The 22,383-nt window shown below is 41.0% G+C and overlaps 1 protein-coding gene across 1 annotated transcript in view; it reads left to right on the top strand.

Moving 5' to 3' along the window:
• The first annotated feature begins 11,530 nt into the window (after positions 1-11,530).
• Positions 11,531-22,383, top strand: part of col9a1c (collagen, type IX, alpha 1c) — a 30,024-nt gene continuing 19,171 nt past the window's right edge. The window contains exons 1-6 of the mRNA XM_085346638.1: positions 11,531-11,559; positions 14,931-14,966; positions 15,955-16,040; positions 17,339-17,410; positions 18,967-19,096; positions 21,602-21,998. Coding sequence (XP_085202764.1) covers positions 11,531-11,559; positions 14,931-14,966; positions 15,955-16,040; positions 17,339-17,410; positions 18,967-19,096; positions 21,602-21,998 — 750 coding nt within the window. The remainder of the gene's footprint in view (positions 11,560-14,930; positions 14,967-15,954; positions 16,041-17,338; positions 17,411-18,966; positions 19,097-21,601; positions 21,999-22,383) is intronic.

Below are 22,383 nucleotides of genomic sequence, written 5' to 3'. Positions count from 1 at the left end.
TCTATTGGGATCTCTTATTGGTAGGATCTAATAGGTATGCTTCAAGTCATTGAGTCCTGCTTAAATAAATCACAATTATAAACCCATGTGTCCAAAATAACTTCTGATCAGTACTGTACATACTAGACTTGCTGACTCTCCGTTCATTCATACCATATTAAAAGTACTACCTGTCACTTGTAATTAAAGCTCAGAACATGAACCATCCAATTTACTACAAACATTAGATACCAACCTCGTAGTACACAGGCTATAAAGTGCTATGAGAGCTGAAACACGGCAAGTTTGAGCTGCCATCAATCGAAAGGTGCTCAAACACTGACTGTGTTTACAGTCAAGCATATTAAGAAACCCATAATTAAACGCTTTGAAATATAACACCACCATGTGTGTGGTATTGGGTGAGTCTTCCTGTAAGCACTGTAAAAACTATAAAAGCAATATTACTATAAAGTAAGACGTACACAGTGACGTTTCATTTCATCAGAGCTCAGACACTCAGAGCGTATATCATTTGAATTTGCAATAAGGAAAATGGGGGAAAAAAATACAACTGTCCCTGTCTTAGTATTCAGTGTATTTATATCGATATAGCGTGAGGTTAGCACTGTTGCCTCACAGCAAGAAGGTGATGGGTGTGTTTGCAGTTAGGCTAATTGGTGATTCAGTATGGCCCATAGGTGTGATTGGTTGAGTTAGTTTAAAAAAGGGGCCTTTGGGGCACATTTTTTTAAAGCTTCAAGACACTTGTTTTAAAACGAATGCACTTTAAAATACTTACACGATGTGCTAATAGCTAAACTACAGGTATATCAACTGTTTTTTCTATTTTTATCTAATTTGTTTTAAATTGAGGATTATGTAAAAGGAGTCCTTGACTACACACATAGTATTTCATTAACAGCTAAACTATATGCATGAGTCAGACAAAAGCACAGACGGTATAAGAGCGTCCAGGCCAAGCTAACTTGGAGGTGCCAAGCTAGCTTAGCCGGGAGCAATCTTCCTCTAAGCAAAAAGACTTCTGGTGGTATAGAAGGCTACATGAAATCACCCGCCTTCAGGTCACTTTAGGTGTCACCTTAATAAACATTTCCCTGAAAATGATGGTCATTCTACGAGTAAGGAAGAAAGATTATCTGGAATATCCTCATTGGGGAAAAGTTAGTAAGCCGTTATCCAATGAGCATCTAATGGTGAGTTTCTGAGTCAGTTATTGTACCATTTGCATAAATGTGTCTGGGCTGGGACAAAAAGGCTTCTTTTATTTCAGATTTTTTTCAAGATTCTTTTAAGAAGATGTTACAGCTTTTAAAAAAGAAAGAAATGTTAGAGAAAAAAGTCTGACTTGTCCCTTCATCTGAGCAGAGAAATTAATTCCCAGTGTCCTCTCTTAACACTTTATTTGACCAAATAGGGTGAATCTAAGGTGTCCTGACAGTTGGCAGAAAAACGCTCTCTTCTAATGCTGATAAGATGGATTAGAAGATTCCTGCCAACAGTGGAGAAAGAAAGTAAAATCCAGTGCCCACATTAAAGCTGAAGACCATAAAAGCAAATGAGTACAGTCCTGAGACACACAGTATCCTTCACTAATGTAGTACATCAGCTGCCCACTGCCGCAAATGGCCTAAGGAGACAAGTAACGACAGAGACGCTTTCTCTTTGTGCTGACTCGGCATGCTGCTTGTAAGAACAGTTATAGGTCATTTGATGGGAGACGGTGAGATGCTGAAATATGTTTCTTTTTGCGCTGCTTAAGATATAGCTAAAGCTGCTTTGTTGCTTCCTTAATTCACTGAACTGTTGTGCAGGCCACCGTTATACTTATCTGTTATCGGCTGTCTCCAACATACATAATAAGAAGGAGCAGCTCACTTCTCTGACAATGTGTTAGGTAGGCAGTAAGTCGAATGAACACTGTGTACTTGATAAAATGGAAGCTCACAGGCCGGGGACTTACTGTAATATGTTTTTATTTCCCAGTGAAACAATCAGCAGCCTACAGTACATGACAAGAGCACCCAGACGCATGCACTGATTATCAGCCTGTGTTGAAAATTCATCAATACGTTAATCAAATCAGCGAGGCACACACCAAAGCACCCACGCTGACAGCTCCAGAGGCATACAGCTGTCAGTCATCTAAGAGAGACACACTGTGTTTCTTTTCATGACGATGACAACAATGATCTTGGTTGATGAAACGCCCCACCAGCTAAACTGCAGCATCGGACCTTTTAAAGCATAGGTGTCAAACTCTGGCCCGCGGGCCAAATTTGGCGAAGCCATACCAAATTACTATTAGAGCTGGCCTACTGGTATTATACAGGTAATATATATATTGTTTAGTATTAAGCTTTGCTTGTTCCATATTCAGTTTTTCAGCAAAACTTGTTTGAGTCCATAACAAAAGATTCATTCTTATATCTGGAGGAAGATTTTTCAATAAATATTAATGTTAGCCCGCGACTTTGTTCCAGTTTTGAATTTTGGCCCACTGTGTATTTGAGTTTGACGCCCCTGTTTTAAAGCATTCTCTGTACCTTTACGTCAGCATTAATAAATTAGTGAATAAGTTGAATGTAGATGCCTGTGGGACTGAACTTGAAATGCTGGCATTTAAGGATGAGAGAAAATTCCAATGCAGTTCAGTATTATTAATATAGCGCCAAATCCCAACAACAGTCACCTTAAGGCGCTTTATATTGTAAGGTAAAGACCCGAAAATAGTACAACAACAGAGTTTTATTTTATTAACTGCTCGATTTGCATAACTCTTTGCAGAAAATAGAACTCACAGCTTTCTTTTTTCTTCCATTTGTTCAATTTCCTCAATTTTTTTATAAACCCATTGCACACGATGCTGCTATAAGCCCAATTTTTAGATAATACATGTTTGGGAATCGGTGTGCTGGTGCACAAATACTAAACAGGTTTTTTTGTCTGTTTGTTTTGTAGATTCGACAAAAGAAATTGAACAGATGTTGAGTTTTTGCAACATGCTGTGACAAAGTGACAAAGTGCCTAAAGGTACAATTTACATTTGGTTCTTTGCTAAGAGGTGTGTTATGTGTAGACACAACCCTGGCTTACCCTTTGAGTTAGGAGGCCTCTTTTATGCCTGAATGATTAACAGGTCAATGTCAACTAACATAACAAGTAAAAAACACATTCCTGCATTCATACAATGTCCTTAATACACTGTTGAATTAACTGTGTTCGAGCACAGCTCCCAGACATCTCTACATAACCTGTAGCCAAACTACACTTGGAATTTTCTGCTTGTGCAATTTTGTGAATTATCTCTTTCTTACTAGAAGCAAATCATTAAACACTAATCGTTGCAAAACACCCATCTGCTGTCTTATTATTATTTAATGCAGGCCACAAACACACCACACACTCTGGCATTCTTGGAGGTCTAGAGTTTGCAACTTGGCTAATTCTACCACCTTAAGGAAAACCTAAAAACTCTTTGTTGTCCTTAAGCTGCCCTCTTTCCTTTGCTGCAGCTCCTGTTGGCGTCAGCTCAGCTGGGACCACCGATGACATCTCCAGTGTCAATTTGAGAACGGATGAAAAAGCAACACGTTCACAGTGTCTGCGTGTGAAATAAGCACATTTTTGCAGGCTTAGCAGGCATAAATGTCACTGTAAGACAGAGAGCCATTGTTTGCCATGAGCTGCTGTATGTGCACATAGCTCAAAGAACCGGAAATTAATCTCAGACATTATTCCACTGATTAACATCCACATCCCTCTCCAGCACACAACAACAAAAAGCTGTCACCAAATATGTGACAAAGGGCTGTTAGGTTACAGCACCTTCTTATAAGCAAGTATCAAATCACAGTTGCTGTAGCAAATCCATCATTTTCACCATCTCTAATTTCGAGAGAAAGCTATCTGCAAATTGGTTATCTGGAGTGGCACTTTACAGAAATCCACTGAGCCAGCCCAGCAATCATGTGATGGCATAATCTAGCATTTGCTAAAACCCCTCCATGATGCTGTATTATGCTCTCTGTTGTTAAATTACAATATTACGCCAAATCCCTGCAAAAAAAAAAAGGATAAAAACGAAAGAGAACAAGAGAGAGGAGTGGGCCGAGTTATGGAGTTAAATGAATCAGAATATGACTTTGAGAGGATGTGACTGGCATCGCTGCAATCGCCAAATTAGATTCTCTGAAGATCAAAAGGCTTTTCTGCTGGCGTTTGGAGGGCTGCATGCAATCCGTAAACAGACATACTATTTGTATTCACAACTCTGAAGCACTGTTCACTTGTATGGAAACCGAGTGCTGGTCACGTTGTCCAAAGAAAAAACTAGTTAAAAGTGTGAAGATGGGCATTAAAATGGAATGCTCGGTGTTGGATTAACTGGTTTCAAAGTACTCTAACCTCGGCGTTATGTTCTATAATGACATTTTGAGATCAGTCAGCTACACCAGTCCCTGAATTTGTCACATTAGTACATGAGCAGCATTATTAAATGAAGACTATTTGCCCTTATGTCATCAGTTATGTCTGTTTTAGCATTTTTGCACACGAGTTTCAGTCTCTGCTGTGTTTGTGTTACACTATTTGAGCCTACAGGGGGACAGCTTTGACAAAAATCCTTTGTTATCAAAAGAAATCCAGTGCTGCACCAAACACAGTTGCCAGTTATCAAAATTAAACCACACTGTAGTATGTGGCTTGCTTAAAGACAATTATCAATGCTTTTATTTTGAAAGCTACATGTATTTTCCCCATTGCTTCTTCAGCTTATCACTGTAGAGTGGGCTTAAATGTTTTGTTTCCTCAGTGGTGACCACATATATGCAATAGGTCAGACAGAGACCCTCAGCTGCCATACAGAGGAAACGCATATGGACTATGAATTTAACCCGTTAGCCTCCGTGTTTTAAGCAAATCCGTCAGCCTTGCAGCTCTGGCGCCGAGCAGCAGTGTACTACAGAAAGCAGCTTTCTCTGTTGTAATGTATGACAGCTGAGCTTCCCTCTATCCTCTCGTGTTCCGAAGACAACAAACCAGCCAGCAAAAGGCAGAGGAGGAAGGTGTCACATGAGGAATGAAACAGCCTCACCTTAGCGCTGATGTGGAGTGATATCCGCAGAGGGTTTCTGGTCCAAGCCTCTACTGGAGTGAATTGCTGTTTGCGGACGGATGCGCGGATGTAAATGTTTATATCATCGCTTCTCCTGCTGCTGCTGCTGTTGCCATGGTTATTCATCCAGACCCTGTGTGTTCTGCAGTCCCCTCTCGCTCCCCGTCTCTCTCTCTCTCTCTCTCTCTCTCCCTCCCCTGAAGGGGATTTCAGTTTGGGAAAAGTATCGCTGAGTGGCCGTGTCTTTGTGCACAACGCTGACCGCATATACTGACTGTGGATAGTTTCACAAGGTGAATATTAATAGTCAGCAGCACCCAGTCAGCGTAGTGCTGCTGGTGTCCGTCCGGCAGGGCGGGCTGACGTCAGAGCCGGCCCCCTAAAAGCTGTAGTGAACCGTGCACTCGGAAATTACCATGATAAGGAACAAAAGGGTGACTGTTATGCAAACAAAGTGTTATTGCAATAATAAGCAGGCGGACGTCACGTGATTTGGACACACTATTGGGCTTAGTGGAAGGAAAAATAATAATGACTAAAAATGAAATGCGTGATTGCTTAGAGAAAAGAGCTGTTTGATAGGTGACCATAGGTTTCTTTGGGAAGCGGTTTGATTATAACCCATAATTATCCTCTATGATGCACATACAAATTAGCATTTCTTAAAATGAGTTTGCTATATGGGAACAAAGTTTGAATAGAATTGAGATTGGGGTGGATGGAAGTTTATTTTATCCATCATATCTTTAACAACATGTGTATTACCATAATAATGTTAACAAATCAACATTCCTATTCAAACAGAGGCAAGAAATTCTTTATTTATATGTTTTATTATGTGAGCCATTATCATACATTATATAACAGTGTGGTGTTTGGAATTGGATGTGAAAAGCAAAGGATGGATCTGACTGACAAGTCATTAGCCAATAAGCATATCCTGGATAATAATTTACAAAGTCATAAAAAAATTACATTTTTAAATTTAAATTATAAAAATAAAAATATATAAAATGGATCCAGGTCATATGAGCTTGTACATGAACGGATCTGTATCTGATCTGGGCCGAATGAACTGGGAAATGACTGCATCCAAATGGTTTCCAGTCCTGATCTGTTCCATATTCATTTTGTTGTGCAACTACAAACTACAAACTTTTGTTGTTGACTTCAGGAGACACAGCACCGACTTGGCCCCCCTCTACATCAACGGGGAGTGTGTGGAGAGGGTCCACACTTTCCGTTTCCTTGGTGTACTCATCTCTGCTGACATCTCCTGGACAGGAAACATCTCAGCGGTCATCAAGAAGGCCCAACAGCGGCTGCACTTCCTGAGAGTCCTCAGGAAGTACAAGCTGAACTCCAACCTGCTGCTGACCTTCTACCGCTCGTCCATTGAGAGCCTGCTAACCTACTGCATCACGGTATGGTACGGCAGCTGCACCAAAGCAGATAGAGTGAGGCTTCAGAGTGTGGTCGAGACAGCACAAAAGATCATCGGCTGCCCTCTCCCCTCCCTGATGGACATTTATTCCTCCCGCTGCCTCACCAGAGCAGCAAACATTATCAAGGACAGCTCCCACCCTGGTTTCAACATGTTCAGCCTGCTTCCCTCAGGGAAGCGCTACAGGTGCATCAACACAAAACCCCACAGACTCAAAAACAGTTTCTTCCCCAAAGCGATAACCACCCTGAACTCACACATGCACAGATAACACAGCCCCCCACTTCCCACTTCCTCTATGGACCACCACTGTGCAATACCAATTCTATGTGCAATAACTCAACTGTATATACATAACACTATTTATTACATATTACTTACATCTTGTATATTGTACATTTTATATATATATATGTTTTTCCCTATGTTAATACTGTCCATATGTACATAGCGCTGCAGAACTGTACCCCCCCCCCCCCCCCCCCCCCTTCCCCAGCATGTTTACACTGAGTGGGAGATGCTCTGTATCTCATTGTACAACTGTATAGTGACAATAAAGGCATTCTATTCTATTCTATTCCAACTAGAATCCGTTACTTAGCCTTATCCATTATGCATCCGTGGTAGATCCAGTCCATGGTAATGAGCTAAAACTAGCTATTTAACCCATAAACTTATCAGGAAAGTCTTCATGGAGGCCACAGAGCATGGGAGCAAGGATTTCTCCAACAGATGTTTATTACAACCAGAAGTCTTTTTGGAACCAGTGGAGTCGCTCCCTAATGGTCATTGAACAAGATCTGCACTTCCATGTTAGCTTTGTGTTTGCAACCCAAAAGTGCTGTTCATCGTTTAAACTGTCCAGGATTTCCTTACCTGTTTTGTTTTCAATGCTATTTTGTTTTCCTGTGAGATTTTTCTGGCTCCACACAGGTTTTTGGCCCTAAAACCGATGCATTCTCCTGTCTGTATTTTACCCACTACCAACACTTCAGCTGTGTATTTGTAAGTTTATTGGCTAAATCCTCCACTGTGTTCAACCAACTAGTTCTAAACATAGCCTACCTGATAATGGTTAGCAGAACAGTGGGTTTTTCTAAAAACAGCTCCTGATGGAGATTTTGCTGAGGAGATTGAAGCATAGCAGTAAAGTTAGAAGCAGTAAAATCAAAACAAATGGCTGAAAAATGCTATGACTCCAAACAAAATGATACAGTAAGCAATTTCTTCCCCCTAGAATAAAACATATTGAATCATTAGGTGGACGACCTCATCTGTTTGATTGTTTTGATCATGTAAGACAACAATCTGGATTCCTGATCTAGGTTTTCTTCTTGAAGACAACAATAAATTCACACAGTAGCCACTGTCTAGCTTGTTCTTGGCAATCAGGTACAATTAAAAAGCCATCTGTCCTGGTTAAACAACTCTTCACTGACTAATCACTTGTCAGATAAGGGGGAGGGGAGGATTATGTAACAAATGAATAAAAATGCCCATAATCTGCTGGATATGACAACTGTGTGTTTAACTGCTGTCAGCAGCAGAGCATTAGTTTCCTCTAACAATTTGTTTGGTTCTTCTGTGTCTCTGATTCACCAAGTGAGTGCTGGATAACAGTTCTCCTGTGTTCTAAGCTTCACCTTCTGCTTAAAAACCCAAAGTCAATTGCTGCTTTTCTCTTGTGGCATTCTGCCATAAGCTCCAAGCACTCTTGATTAAAAGGGGAGCACTATTGATTTTCTTTTTTTCAGTTTTTCAGGCAGTTGCCAGAGCCCAGATGACTATATAGTCTGGGGAAAGAAAAAAAAAACCTGGCTGAATTTCCCGAGGTTATACAGCAAGGGCACCAATTTTCTGAGAGTCCAATATCAAGCTTGCATTGCTTATTATTGCGATTAAATGCGATATTTGTTTAATTCTACTATCAAGTTGGATTTGATAGATTTATGTAGGCATTTGTTTTTAATCCCTATCACTAATGAAGTTGAAAATTGTGTGAGTCTTAACACTGATGACCTTTTATACCTAAAGTAAAGTTACACACACTTGGATATTAGTCATATTTGCTAAAAAGCAAAAAACTACAACTGTTTGATGGTCCTAAGCAAAATTTTCCTGCTGCTTTCTGAACAGTAAAGTTGTTAAATAAAACCAAATACCGTTCTGTTAAAAGAAGTCCAAATGCAAACAAAACAAAAAAAAAATTGAGTGAAACTGCCAATAACAAAAACTATAATCCACCAAATGTGTTTATCACATCTGAATTTCACAAACTTGACAAAACAAAGAAATGTGTTCTTTCCACAGTACTACATTCATGTAGACTTCCAGTATAGAAAAGCTAAGCATACAGTATTTATCATTTTGTTTTCATTTCACATATAGTTTTTTTTTAACTATATGTTTAAATGTATTTATAGTTGGAACAGCTACAACAGCTAATGTTTCACTTTAGGACTGGCGTTTTTCATTAAAGATGATTTTAGCATTTTTTGGCTCTCTAATGCTAGTCAGCGGCTAAATTCCACCACTAAATGAAAAGTGCATTCAGTCTTGTTAGCATTATCTTTAGCTTCAGTTTCACAGCTGCTCACTTCCGGCCTACCCAGCCTTCGCAGTGTTGCCAACTCCTCAGTAAGGAAAACCGCTATTGGCTGTCCTAAAAGTCGCTAGAATTCGCTAAATGCATAATTATTTGCATAATTGGTCATGCTAATGTAATTGTAACCTCGGTTGTAGGTTTATGTCTCATTGTGGAAGAGACATATAGTGAGTTAAAAACGTCCTAAATGCATTTAGAATTTATTTAGAACTACAAATTAACTTTCTTTTAACAATTATTGTTTTTTTAATGTCACAATTCCAACCCTACTCCTTTATCCAGGTTTGGACTGGCAAAAGTGTGCCGAAATAGGCACTCTGATAGAGTTACTTTGTGTGTGTGTGTGTGTGTGTGTGTGTGTGTGTGTGTGTGTGTGTGTGTGTGTGTGTGTGTGTTTATAAGTAGTTTTAACCCTTGTGATCCACAAAACAACATAACAACAAAAGAAGAACTGACTGCGCTACAGTCAGTGCGGGAGCAGCGGCTTCGCTCATGCGCGATTCATTTGCAGTTTGGACGCATAGATGTGAACATCTGCTGCCCTGACAGCAGCTGAGGGAGGACTATCCTCCGCCCGTGAGCGCTTTGGCACGGGCGAGGTGCCCATGGCAGCACCTGCTGCTTGTTGAGAGTAAGAGCGATACGTGCTTTCCTGTCAAAAAGTCGTCATAAATGAGTCTCCCATAACACCAGAAAAAGTCACCAGATTTGTCGCTAGTCGCTTTTTAGAAAAAAGTTGCTGAGGGGGTCTGAAAACTTGCTAAATATATCGACAAAGTCGCTAAGAAGGCAACACTGGGCCTTCGGAGGACCCGGCCCACGTAGACCGCGAAGACCGGGTCCTCAGGAGGATGCAGCCTATGAATTTGGACACACCATTACCAAAGACATTGTGTGAGACACCAGTAGTTATTCTAAAACTGCACTACTTTACACCCCAGAAACAACAATAGCATGTTCTGTAAGGACTTTTGCTACAGTGTGGAGTTAGCGAAACCTCCTCTGTTATCTTACTCTTTAGCTCGTTAGCTAACAATGCTGTAGCCTTTTCGCTCACGTGAAATGAGGCCACATTTGAAGCTTGTGTGTATGTTTGTTACTTCTCAGGGTGTAAAAAGATTTCCTCGATGGTTTAAAAAAAAACTAGAGGGTCTCATCTGACTCCAGATCACAAGTTGCCTGGTCATGTGGCGAGTCTCATGGCTGGATCATCCCAAAATGCCTTCTCTTTCTCTCTCCTTGCACCGTCTGTGCATGTTGTCTCATTGAGAGCAGGAGGTCTTCATTATCCAGGCTGGACACATGATCTTTCTGCTGAATCTCTGAGGAGCGCCAATATCTGTATCGTGTTTCCTTTACAACTCTCTGAGATGAGTGCGTTGGTGTGGCTACACAAACAATCGATTCGTGAAATATGATATAGTAACAAATTCTGGTAGTAAACTGAGTATCAGAAGACTGTGAGGCTATTGATTCACAATATCACATCATATAGAAGGGACAGCAGTTGCCAGGATCAATAGACCTATATACCCCAGGGAAATATAAAAAAAATAAACAGCCTTATGAATAAAAACACACTGCGGCATGTAATTTTGTCAAAGCCAAGGCATTTTTTTGTGCAATTGTGGTTAAAAGGGGTTTTCTTTTTTCCACAGAGAGATCTGTGCCTATGAGCCAAGCAGTTCCTGCCTCCTCTGACATATTTTTGGGCAACATAGCCCTGTGAGACATGTCAGCATACCTGTGCATGCTAACGAAAGCTGTCTTGCAAGAAACCGCGTCATAGTCTTTGGTTTTCACTTCAGAAGATCTAAGAACCTAACACCAAAGAATCAACTGCACAACAGGCAGGAAACATAAACAGTGTGTCTGCCTGAGGCCCTTCAAGGTAATAACAAGGCTTTCTTCAGCGCTACAGGCTAACATGCCTTCTCCAGGTAAACTGATGAGTGAACATGATTATGAAATCCACATTTCATCACTCTCCGGCTGCTCCTTTGCTATCTTGACGATGATTATTAGGAGAATTACACGCAGGCAGCACATGTCATTAGGAGGCACCATAAAAGAAGAGAAGCGGGCAGAGGTGTTTCACATAAAGGCCATATGGGTTTCTGCATCTTTTTAAGTGATGGTAATAAAACTTAGTCACCACCTCCAGAAAACCCCTGGCCAATAGGAGCCCACTGAACAAACTTTTTATGTGCCCTCCAAAAATGCTTGAGCATCCCCTGTGCCACTCCGGTTAATCCCTCAACATGCGCAGGTAGGACCGACTTCTAGGGAGGGAATTTCATGACCGCGGCTCCTTCTGCTTCTGCATCTCGACTGAGCGTGTCTCGTCACGGAGGGGGTGTGAAACATGGCCCTCAAAGTCTCCGGTTTGAGGAGGTAAATATCTCAAATATCTGTCTTTCTGTCAGGGCTCTTCATAATTTTTTTTTTATTATTTCCAAATTTATGCAGAGCCATTTCACACTAACTAATAATAAATTTGTAATCTTTATTTAGTAGGAGGAAATGGCTCCATTTTCTCTTTCTCATAACTTTATGGGTGTAATAAGAATCGTCTGAGCATAAATTAAAGAAATTAGACGTTTGTCTTTTAATCCAACCACATCTATGCACACGTCTTCGCTGTTTCCCTTCCGGCTGTTAGGATAAAAGAGTTCTTATCTGAATAATACTACCGGCTTCAACAGCACTGAACATTTTCACATAGATACTGTACTCCTCAAAGTTTTTGTCCACACGTTTCCTGCTACAGTCAACTTGAATATGACTGAACCACATGGCCAGTTGCTTCATGGCCAACAGCGATCCATTCTTGGGTAATTAACACAAATGGGAGAGCATTAATTATGTCAAGAGTTGGCAAGCTGGCTTGCTCTCAGCATTTTGGGAGTGCCTAAGGGGTACTGAAACATGCACAACAGCAAAGGGAAAGTCTGTCACTTACAACCATGTCAAAAGCCAAAAGACGATGAATCGGGAATTCAGTCAGGAGTTAAAGGAGAGGGCACATCATTACCTAACTGAGCTGAAAGAATGATTACATGAAAGGATTGTTCTAGGAATATAACAGAGGCTTTGTCTTGTCTTCTGATGGTAGAGGTAGGGTTTTCTTATATATTTCACTTCTAACCCGTTTATATTTTTTCATCAATTTTTATCAGTTTCGTCAGTGACAAAGTAGCACATAAAAGATTTATTATTAAAAGGGAGTTTTTCATTCCCAACATCTCTATGAAGCGAAGCTTTCTCTTTCTTATATTTCTGTTGTTGTTTACAGAACTGTAGGAAGAAGCTAAATATAGTCAGATGGAAGACAAGCTTGATGAACAGTTATAGGAAGAAATCCTCCAAGGAAAACAAAGAAAAACTCAAATCATGCTTCAAAGAAAACACTTACCTGTCTTAGAGGAATTCTCTGACATGCAGGGCTATAAATTTACTTGCTTTCTTGCTGAGAGTAAGATGAAGAATCAATACTACTCTTTTACTCACAAGAAGCCAGTTTCGGAAAGATAGACTGTTGAGTGTTGCAAGATCAAACTAGGTACACTTTATGTGAGTGTGTCTGAATTCATCCATTGCACTGTAAACGCACATCTATCCACTGCACAAAGTTGTTGTGTGTCTTAAGTAGGATTAAAACTTTAAAAAGTAGAATTGAAACCTTAAACTTAGCTGATAAAGCTGCTGCTTTAAACTGATTAGATATTTCTGCCACAATAGAAAATGTTGGTGTGTCATGCAATATTTATCACGGTACTTTAAAGAAACCTACTATTAACAGCACATATTTCCAGTAGCCTGTCCTTTTTAGCTTCTGTTGTAACTACAACAACTGAACTCTGACTGCTAGATTTAGACATGGTTAACTTAGTTAGGAAAGGCTGAAAGATTGAAAGCAAGGTGAACGATTGCTCAAGTCTTGGCAAATTTTCCGCAAATGTCAGGCCCTTTAAAATAAGAATAAAATCATACATTTGAGCCCCATATAGCTGCACTAGTCTAGAACAGTGATGGATTGGTGCTTAAGACAGACAGCCCACTGGGGCTCTGAAGATGCTCCTTTAACGTGAAGGGCATAGTGTTTGAGACCACACCTCTGAAGAGGCCTTGCTGACTTAGCCATTAGTCATTTCTTCAGACACTACACACACACTGGTACATATTCCTCAAGCAAACACACACATTAGCAGGAGAGTTCACACTCTAGAGGTGGGTTACGCCCTCAGTAACATCACCCCAACCTCATCCATTTCTCAGCTAGACAAGCTGCAGCATTTGCCTTCAGAGGAGAGGCCTCACTGTCTCTATCAGTCATGTTGATGACGGATTCAGAATAGCTGTAGAAAGCTTTCATAACGCAGGACACATAGAGGAAGCTAAAGCGGCCGAGTGTGATAATACAAGTGTGAACAAAATGTAGCACTGCTCAGACACTTCAGCTGTGAAAGATAACCTCAAAAAGCTGTGTAGCTACTGCTACTGGCGACCGTGGCTCAGGGGGTTGGGAATCGCATCTGTAACCAGAAGGTTGCCGGTTCGATCCCTGGGCTCTCTGTCCTGGTTGTTGTGTCCCTGGGCAAGACACTTTACCCTACTTGCCTACTGGTGTTGGCCAGAGGGGCCGATGGCGCGATATGGCAGCCTCGCTTCTGTCAGTCTGCCCCAGGGCAGCTGTGGCTACAACTGTAGCTGCCTCCACCAGTGTATGAATGTGAGAGTGAATGAATAGTGGTATTGTAAAGCGCTATATAAATCCAATCCATTTATATCAGCCACCTTTGGCAATATTTAAGTAAATAGAGAGATACTTCAACTGAAAGTTTTGGTGAAGTATTTCATTGATGCTCGTATAAGTAATTAGTAAATATGCACATAAGTTCATGCCCTCATTGAGAAAGCTCTCCATATGAAGGATTAGAATTTGCCTCGGAGACAGCCGGGCAGAAATGATCTGATTTAAGTTAAGCACGAGTGGATGGAGCCATTGAAATACAGTTTGTTTGCCTGCATAACACATGATGATGCCCTCTGAGCATAGCGATGAAAAGATCAGCTTACCCCTGACTTGTAGTAATGGTTTTGAGGAAATAGTAAGGCTGCTTATTTTCTGACATCATTAATTCTCTAAATGAATTTGCTAAATGGTTCCAGTGTGAAGCTGACTGCTGGCCGCTTGTTGACATTCTAGACATACAGTTTTTGAGGTAACCTTGTGATGCATTTACTAACAGAATATATGTCTGATATATGACAAAAAGGTTATCTATCACTTTATGTCACCAATAGCTAGTTTGCCTGTAGTCAAACTAGAACATTTCATTAGAACAATGAAACTATGCTTATAAAAAACAGTTATGAACAAACCGATTCTAGACATCTGCATACAACACACAACCTTTGCAGAGGTCACGTCAGTGGCTCATACACTGTCTCATACACTTTAGTATGACTGGAAGTGTTTTTAAAAACCTAGCTACCTCCCCCTGGTGGCAATTAAAATTAATCCCGCTTTAACGCCCCTCCATGTTCATGTCAATTTTCAAACTTGGAAGCTGCTTACAACTTTTTCATTCAGCTTACACGGTAACACATTTGACATATAAGGAGCTTAACCAACTGTTTCCCAGCCTTTTGGAGCTGGGAAATATTGATAGTTGATAGTTTTTTCCCGCGCACCAGGCATAGTGTAATTGTTTCGATTTGTCCCTGATATGCTGCTTTCTTCTGACCACTACTCATGCTAGGGCCTTCATCTGGGTCGGATTTTCTCCAGGATCCAGGTCAGACTGATTACTTTTCTTTTCAACTATTTAACTATTTATCTATTGCTATTATGTGCTGTGTTGTTCTACTCACAGCATGACTATTACGTAATTGCTTCTTCCTCTTCTTCTGTTTTACTGGCAGTTGGCAACCCATTTAATTAGAGCAGGTAGTTGTACTGCCCTCTAATGGAAGAGAGTGTAATTGCTCTGCCTGTTTCTCACGTGGGTCGCTTAGAGCAGCGGTCCCCAACCTTTTTTGTGCCACTGACCAGTTTATGTCTGACAATATTTTCACAGACCGGTGTAAATACAACAAAATAAAACCAGTACCGTTGCCAAAAAAAGAAGATTTAATCATAACACAGAGAAAAAGACCCAGGGAAACGGAGTTAATGATAAAAGCATTTAAAAAATAACGATAAAAACCCTGAAAACCATAAATTTCACACCCGAGCCTCAACTCTCGCGGCCTGGTACCAAACGACTCGTCCCGGGGGTTGGAGACCGCTGGCTTAGATTACCAATCAGGTGAAACCAGATAATCTCCCACGGTACTCTTGATCATTTCTCATGGCACACCTATGTGCTGCGGCACAGTGGCTGGAAAACACTGGTTTAACCCCTTATTGAAATAAAACTGAAATGACTGTAGTACCTTTAAATTTACCATAGATCACTGTAATTACTGTAACGCAGTGAGATGACTGATTTATCTATGGCTCCGAGGTTTGGATTTCTCCAAATTAAATATAGTTGATCTTCAAATCATGTCGCAAAAATCTTTGTTCCATTCAAAATCTAAAAGGTACTTGTCAAACAATTTCTCCAACTTCATGCACCATCAACATCACATACAGCATTTTTCTTTTTCTCCTTTATCTTAACTGCAATGCAAAGAAAACACAGAGGTCACCTGCTACATGTTATTCATGTGTTGTGTTATAAACTCAGTCAAAGAGACCTGTGAGTGTGATACTGATGTTTCTCCATCATTCCTGAACAGAAAGCAACCGTGCCATCTATTGATGTCGGCTTACTCCCCCATCTGTGTGGCTCTTCTGTCCTTCCTCCTCACTCCAGCTTTTGGTCGTAAGTCACATTGCAGCACAGTGTGGAGTCACCTGACACAACACAAATCAGAGTCCCATATCTTACATGGATTACACCATTGCTGTGACTCTGTCTTATAAACACAAAGAAAGAAGGTTACTGTTAACACCCCAATGCTGACCTTTGATAAGTCAGACTCATCATTAGAAGTCACAAATCAAAAGCCATAAATAGTATATTATTGACATATTGTGCCGGTCTGTGTGGTGGCAGTACATCGGATTAAACGTGCACTCTGATAATCGCGGCAGACTCACTCCCCGCTCTTGTTTGGGGCAGATTGTGCACCGCTTTGTGGAATTCGCCTCATTATCCAGGCGCACACATGCAGATGCACGTGGCATTTTAAACGTGGTTCATCTCCAGCTCGTTGCACTAATGACGGGCTTTCTGAGCGTAACGCTGCGGCAAGCAGTAACTTTTAACAACTTGAGGCCCACATGCACAGTCAGATAAGTATTTAGTGGTGGTAAATATCTCATTTCTCAGCAGTTTTAATGGGGATGTGGGAACGACTTCCAGATGTGTTGTGTTCACGCCGCTCGCTGGCAATGAGCTGAGTCAGCTCATTGACTGGGGAGCCCCTCTGGCTCTCACCATCTTCGTTTCCCAGAGTTATTCACGAGGATTTCCTCCTGAACAACTGCACTGTGAGGAGTCAGGATAGCGCCCTCCTCTGGCACATCACACAAATAGATTTTCTGTGACGATGAAAGTGTTTTTCACTAGAAACTCTATCAACTGTAAACCTGTTGTGATGTAAAACCTGTCCATTATTTTATTATGAGCATAAAATTATAGAATAAATGTGTAATATTAATGATGAAAGCAGAAACAGGATGGTGGTGGGATGTTAGCAGGTTGTAATTTTGATAAATTGCTTCCACATTACCCCGCTAAAATGTTCCTAATGACTTGTGGCTTTTTCTGCCTGTTGTAGTTTCTGACCTTGGTGAAATATTCTGAACAGGGCGCTGAGAGATCTGTATTATAAATTTCAAACACTGCTTTGATTAGTCTGAACTGCAACTGTCTTAATGCTCAATCATCCAGCTAAGTAAATCCCAAAAGGCTGATTCTGTTTATCTGGATGTAGCATTTTCAGCTACATCCAGATGAACAGAATGAACCTTGTGATGTTAATCCAGACCTTGCTTCTCCTTTGTTGCTGTCTATGACAAATGAATGAACGTGGCCAGTATTATATATTAGCCTTGCCACATTTAAAGCAAACAACAAGTGCGGCAGGATTTTTTCTTTTCTTTTTGTCCCATCAGAACTGGACCTGAACAGACTGGATGGAGATTCTGTCTGCCCGCCAATAAGAAGTGGCCAAGATGACCTTCCAGGTAAAATACTTAGTGGGACACTCTTTGAAAATATACAACAGAAGCTTTAAAACAACAAATCCAAGTCTAGAAAATCCCAAAAGGAGAAAAGGAAGGCGGTGAGTTTAATTGGAGGAACAGGGTGGGCTGCCTAATGCCTCAAGATTTCAAATGAGGCAAATAAAATGTTCCACTTGAGTTTAACAAAACTGTAGAACAATACAAACTCAGCAGCTTGTAACCGCTTGGCACTGCTGCTCTGTTCACTCCTACACATCTGCTCACATGCTGCTCTGTGGTTTTAAGTTATTTACAATAAAGTAAAAAGCGTCTTTGTTTACATCCTGTTCATAAGGAAGAGTTTACACTTTAAATGTATGGAAAGACTATTTGGCAAGGATTGGAAATCAGCCTGCCCCATACAGTGAATGCACCTCATTAATATTTTATCCATGCAAGCTCCTGTAACTCCTGCCAAGTTAAACTGTGTCAATGTAAATACAACAAACATATGTAGTAAATGTACAGAAGCTGAAGCGACAACTGATTCGCTGCCTTGTCATAAGATCATTTCAAAACAGGCTGCACTGCACATGAAAGCTGTTTCTACAAACGAGCTATACAACAAAAGTGCTGATCACTACTTTATGCATGAATGTAACAGGAATGGTGTGACACAAAACCGCTAGCAATTATATTATTAGTGTGAGTAGATGTGGAATCACAGACAGTAAAATCAAAATGATTGTTATTGAAATGTTTAAACTTACATTAGTGCTCATGTTATGTGCAGTGCTAATGCTAATGCTATTGTTGTTCTCTTCACACTAATGGGATCAGCACTAATACTGCAAACCCAGTTCTGTTCTGAATATGTTGGAACATTATGCAAAATGTAAATTGAAACAGTATGCAAAGATCTGCAAATCTCGCAAACCAGCGGTTCCCAACCTTTTTTGTGCCACGGATCAGTTTATGTCCGACAATATTTTAACGGACAATATTTATGTATTGCTATTACGTGCTGCGTCATTTTACTCACAGCATGACTACATAATTGCTTCTTCGTCTTCTTCTGCTTTACTGGCAGATGGAAACCTGTTTAATTAGAGCAGGTAGTTGTACTGCCCTCTAGTGGGAGAGAATGTAATTGCTCTGCCTGTTTCTCACACGGGTAACGGGCAGTTTATGTCCAACAATATTTTCACAGACTGGCCTTTAAGGTGTTGTGGATAAATACAACAAAATAAAACCATTCATAACACATGGGAAAAGACCCAGGGAAACCGAGTTATCGATAAAAACGATTACAAAAAATAACGATAAAAACCCTGAAAACCATAAATTTCACACCCGAGCCTCAACTCTCGCGGCCCGGTACCAAATGACTCACGGGCCGGTACTGATCCGTGGCCGGAGGGTTGGGGGACGCCGTTGTAAACCCATGTTTTATACACAATATGTGATATTTGCTGCTTTTTTAATATTTCCAGCCTTTTACTGGCTCATCTAAATGTTTTTGAGACATGTTGCTTCCATCACATTCAATCCTGCCATCGTGTCATTATCCCATGTAGGGTTTGATCTGATCACTCAGTTCCAGCTGGATGTTATTCCCCTGAAAGGTGTGAGGAAAGTGGATGGCTCCACAAACCTCCAGGTGGCCTACCGCCTCGACAAAGAGGCCAACTTCCAAATTCCAACTATGTAAGTAAAGCAGGGGCATCTTTAAAGAAGCTGATTTTTTAAAATGTCTAACAGCACCAGCCCTCATGCAGGTGTTGCATTATTACAGGTCTGGCACAGATGTTGCTGCTCGGCGAGCGGCGTATAATTGTTTGAGGAAAAACATGTCAGGACGTATTTGGCATCTCTTAGAAACACAAAGAGTCAGAGTATTTTTGGATGTGTTTGAGTGAGTGCAGAGAAATAGCAACTAAGACCCTGATTGAAGCTGTTTTGTCAGGATAAGAGAAAAAAAAACATAATTCACCACTTTAATAACTTTAAGTTGTACTTACCTTCAGACGTTTAGGTATGAGTGTACCATAGCATGTACTGACAACAGTTCTGGCTTCCTGTGAGGATCTTTGCTAGTTTGTAATTAAAGGTTAGCTGTAGTAATCTGGATGTTTAAAGGACAACTTTTTTAAACATCATTTTTTAACCATGATCTGCAAATGTTACCATGTTAACCATCATTTCCAGTAATAGGCACACAGATTGTGTTACTTGCCTGTTTGTTTGTGTGGTGGGAAGCGTGAGAAGGGCTTCAATATTTCCCGTGGGCTGTCACGTTTTGTTTTAATGCTTCTAGTGTAATTACTCCTGTCAGTCCTTTTAATAATAAAACACAACTATAGTGGGCATTATTTGAAGGCTAAGTGGAATCCTACCTGGGAGACTAAGAAGTCACTCTCGGGGGCTTTCATAATGGGTCGCAGTCACTACACCAGTTCTCTGACAATCCAATATAAGTAAGCACTTGGCAATAGTGGGAAGCCACAGATAACTTTTAACGGGAACAGACCTACAGCAGGGTGGCCGAGTGGTTCAGTGGTTTACACTGTTGCCTCACAAGTCCTGGGTTTGAGTCTGTTAGCATGGACAATATTCTCTGCATTGTCTCCCGCTACTCCTGCTTCCTGCCACAGCCCAAAGCCATTGTTTGTGTCTCTGTTTATGGCCCTTTGTTAGACTGAGTACCTGTCCAGGGTGAACCCCACCTCCTGCGAGGGGTTTGTCTGCTAATATCACATCATACCTGAAATACCAGTTATCAGTTTGGCACTTGGCACATGGAATAGTTTAACCTCCACCTTTCTTGATGAAGATTTATGGGAGAAGAAATGCTTTATTTATGCCAAAGGTTGGGTTTACTGTGGTAAAGCAGACAAAACATGAAAAACAACTTAGCTCCATAAAATAAATATGTCAGTGTCACAACCCAAACAGTAAAGAAGGCATTCAGTAATAACAGAAATAGAAAATACAAAAAAGTGGAGTGGGTAAAGAGTATAAAAGGTAATAAAGAATATGATACAATAAAGAGCTGAAATCTGAAATGAATGCAGGTGTTGTGGCAGCAGAATTGAAGTAGATGCTAGAGAAAGTGTTCAGCTGCATGTCCAGATGGCCAGGATCCTGTCAAAAATGGACATATAGTAAACCTGGGCACCTGATCATTACAGCAACTAAACGATCAAGATTTCCCCGGTGACATAGCCTCTTAACATGGACCGACTCACTGCAGACACGTGTCGGGTCAAGATTACAGCTGGGGTTTCTTCTAGCCACATGCTCATCAGTCCGTTTTATTTAAAAACCACTTGAAGTCTTATGTTTAAAGATCTTAACCCTAACCCCAGATGCCCAATAACCTGGCAAATGTTACATGTTAATTTCCAGTAACTTGTCCTAGAACAAAATGTTACGTAAGCAGAGATGCCTCCTGTTGTTTCCCAGCTTGCCCGCTCCAGTCTGTTTTGGCTAATCTGTTCCTGGAGGCCAGCTTTCCTTCGAAGCTCTTATGTAAGTTGCTGGCACCCTGCATCTATGCCCCTTGGTTCAGTCATGCTAAATGTAAATACTTGTTTTTCCCCCCACCTCACAAGTCCAGTCGCACAAGCTGTGCTTTGAAGTCTTTGCTTCAGCTGCACTCCTGCTCTTGTCGTCTGCAGGGCAAAGGCAGCACATACTCGCAGCACTTAGCTGAAGAGAAAGCTCTTCATTTGTTTTATTGGGTTTTTATTACCTCACCTTAGTTATTTACTAGGTGGTAAAAGGCTGTAGTGCCCATCTATGAATGCACCACCCACTGAGATGTTGGCTTGTCAAAAACACAGAAAGCACCAGTCTGGATGCTAACCAGGGTAGCATATTGTGACTGAGCTACTGATTTATGCACTGAGACAGCCTCCCTCACAGTATCTGATTTTTGATATAATAGCAGAATTTAAAACCTCTCTTTGTTTCTTTGAAGTGTGTGCCTTTAATTTGAATCTCAAAGACAATGACGACAGGGCTTTGAGTTATTTTTACCCAAGTCTTGCACTTGATTTGATGGTAGTTTTGCTAAGTGCTGATCATAAATTAACTCTGACATCGGAAATATTTTGAGTGTTTTAACCCGGCTGGGTGAGTGGCAGTGCATTTTGGTGTGATTCGCAGAAACCAGAAGATTTGAACCCCTGCTCCTCACTTCTCCCTCAGACTCAACTTTCCTCGTGGCTTCCCAGATGAGTACTCCTTCATGACGACCTTCCGCATGATCAAGAACACCATGAGCAAGGTGTGGAACATCTGGCAAATAGTTGATGAAGATGGCTACAAGCAGGCCGGATTACGCCTGAATGGCGACGAGCAGGCTCTGGAGTACTTCCTGACAGGCCCCGATGGAAATCTGCAGACAGTCACATTCCCCGGCCTTTCTGTGCTCTTTAACACAAAGTGGCATAAGGTGATGATTGGCGTAGAGCACGACCAGGTCACGCTGTATGTGGATTGCCAGCCTGTTGATCAGAAACCCATCAAAGGCAAAGGCTCCATCAACACAGAGGGAGACACTCTTATTGGCAGGCTGGATGCTGATCCCAACGCCTCCGTAGTGGTAAGCAAGTATGGAGAACTGCCTGCTCTATTTAATAATCTTCACCCTCCTTACGAGCATTATCAGGGAAATTGTGCTCTTTGAGAACAACACATTCAGGTTTATGTGTGTGCTGAGCTCTGCTATAATTCTAAAGTGCTGCTGTCACGGCAAATCTGCTCAGCTGGGTCCCAGTAGGAAAAAAGGATGGGGATTGGGGGGGGGGGGCGACTTAATCCCTGCAGAGAATCACATTGGTGGAAAAGCAAGCTCAACAACCCATATAGACAGCATTGATTCCAAGCTACAAAGAAGTAACAGCACCACGAAGAAGCATTTCAAAGCCCTTTCTTTTCTCAGTTTCATTTATGAAAATAATTCCACATGTTACCATGTTTTTTTTACA

This window comes from Diplotaxodon limnothrissa, linkage group LG22 (assembly GCF_057381915.1).
Source record: "Diplotaxodon limnothrissa isolate DT_005_m linkage group LG22, D_limnothrissa_male_GT1.1, whole genome shotgun sequence".
NCBI classification, from domain to species: Eukaryota; Metazoa; Chordata; class Actinopteri; order Cichliformes; family Cichlidae; genus Diplotaxodon; species Diplotaxodon limnothrissa.
This window is presented reverse-complemented; position numbering and strand designations above follow the sequence as displayed.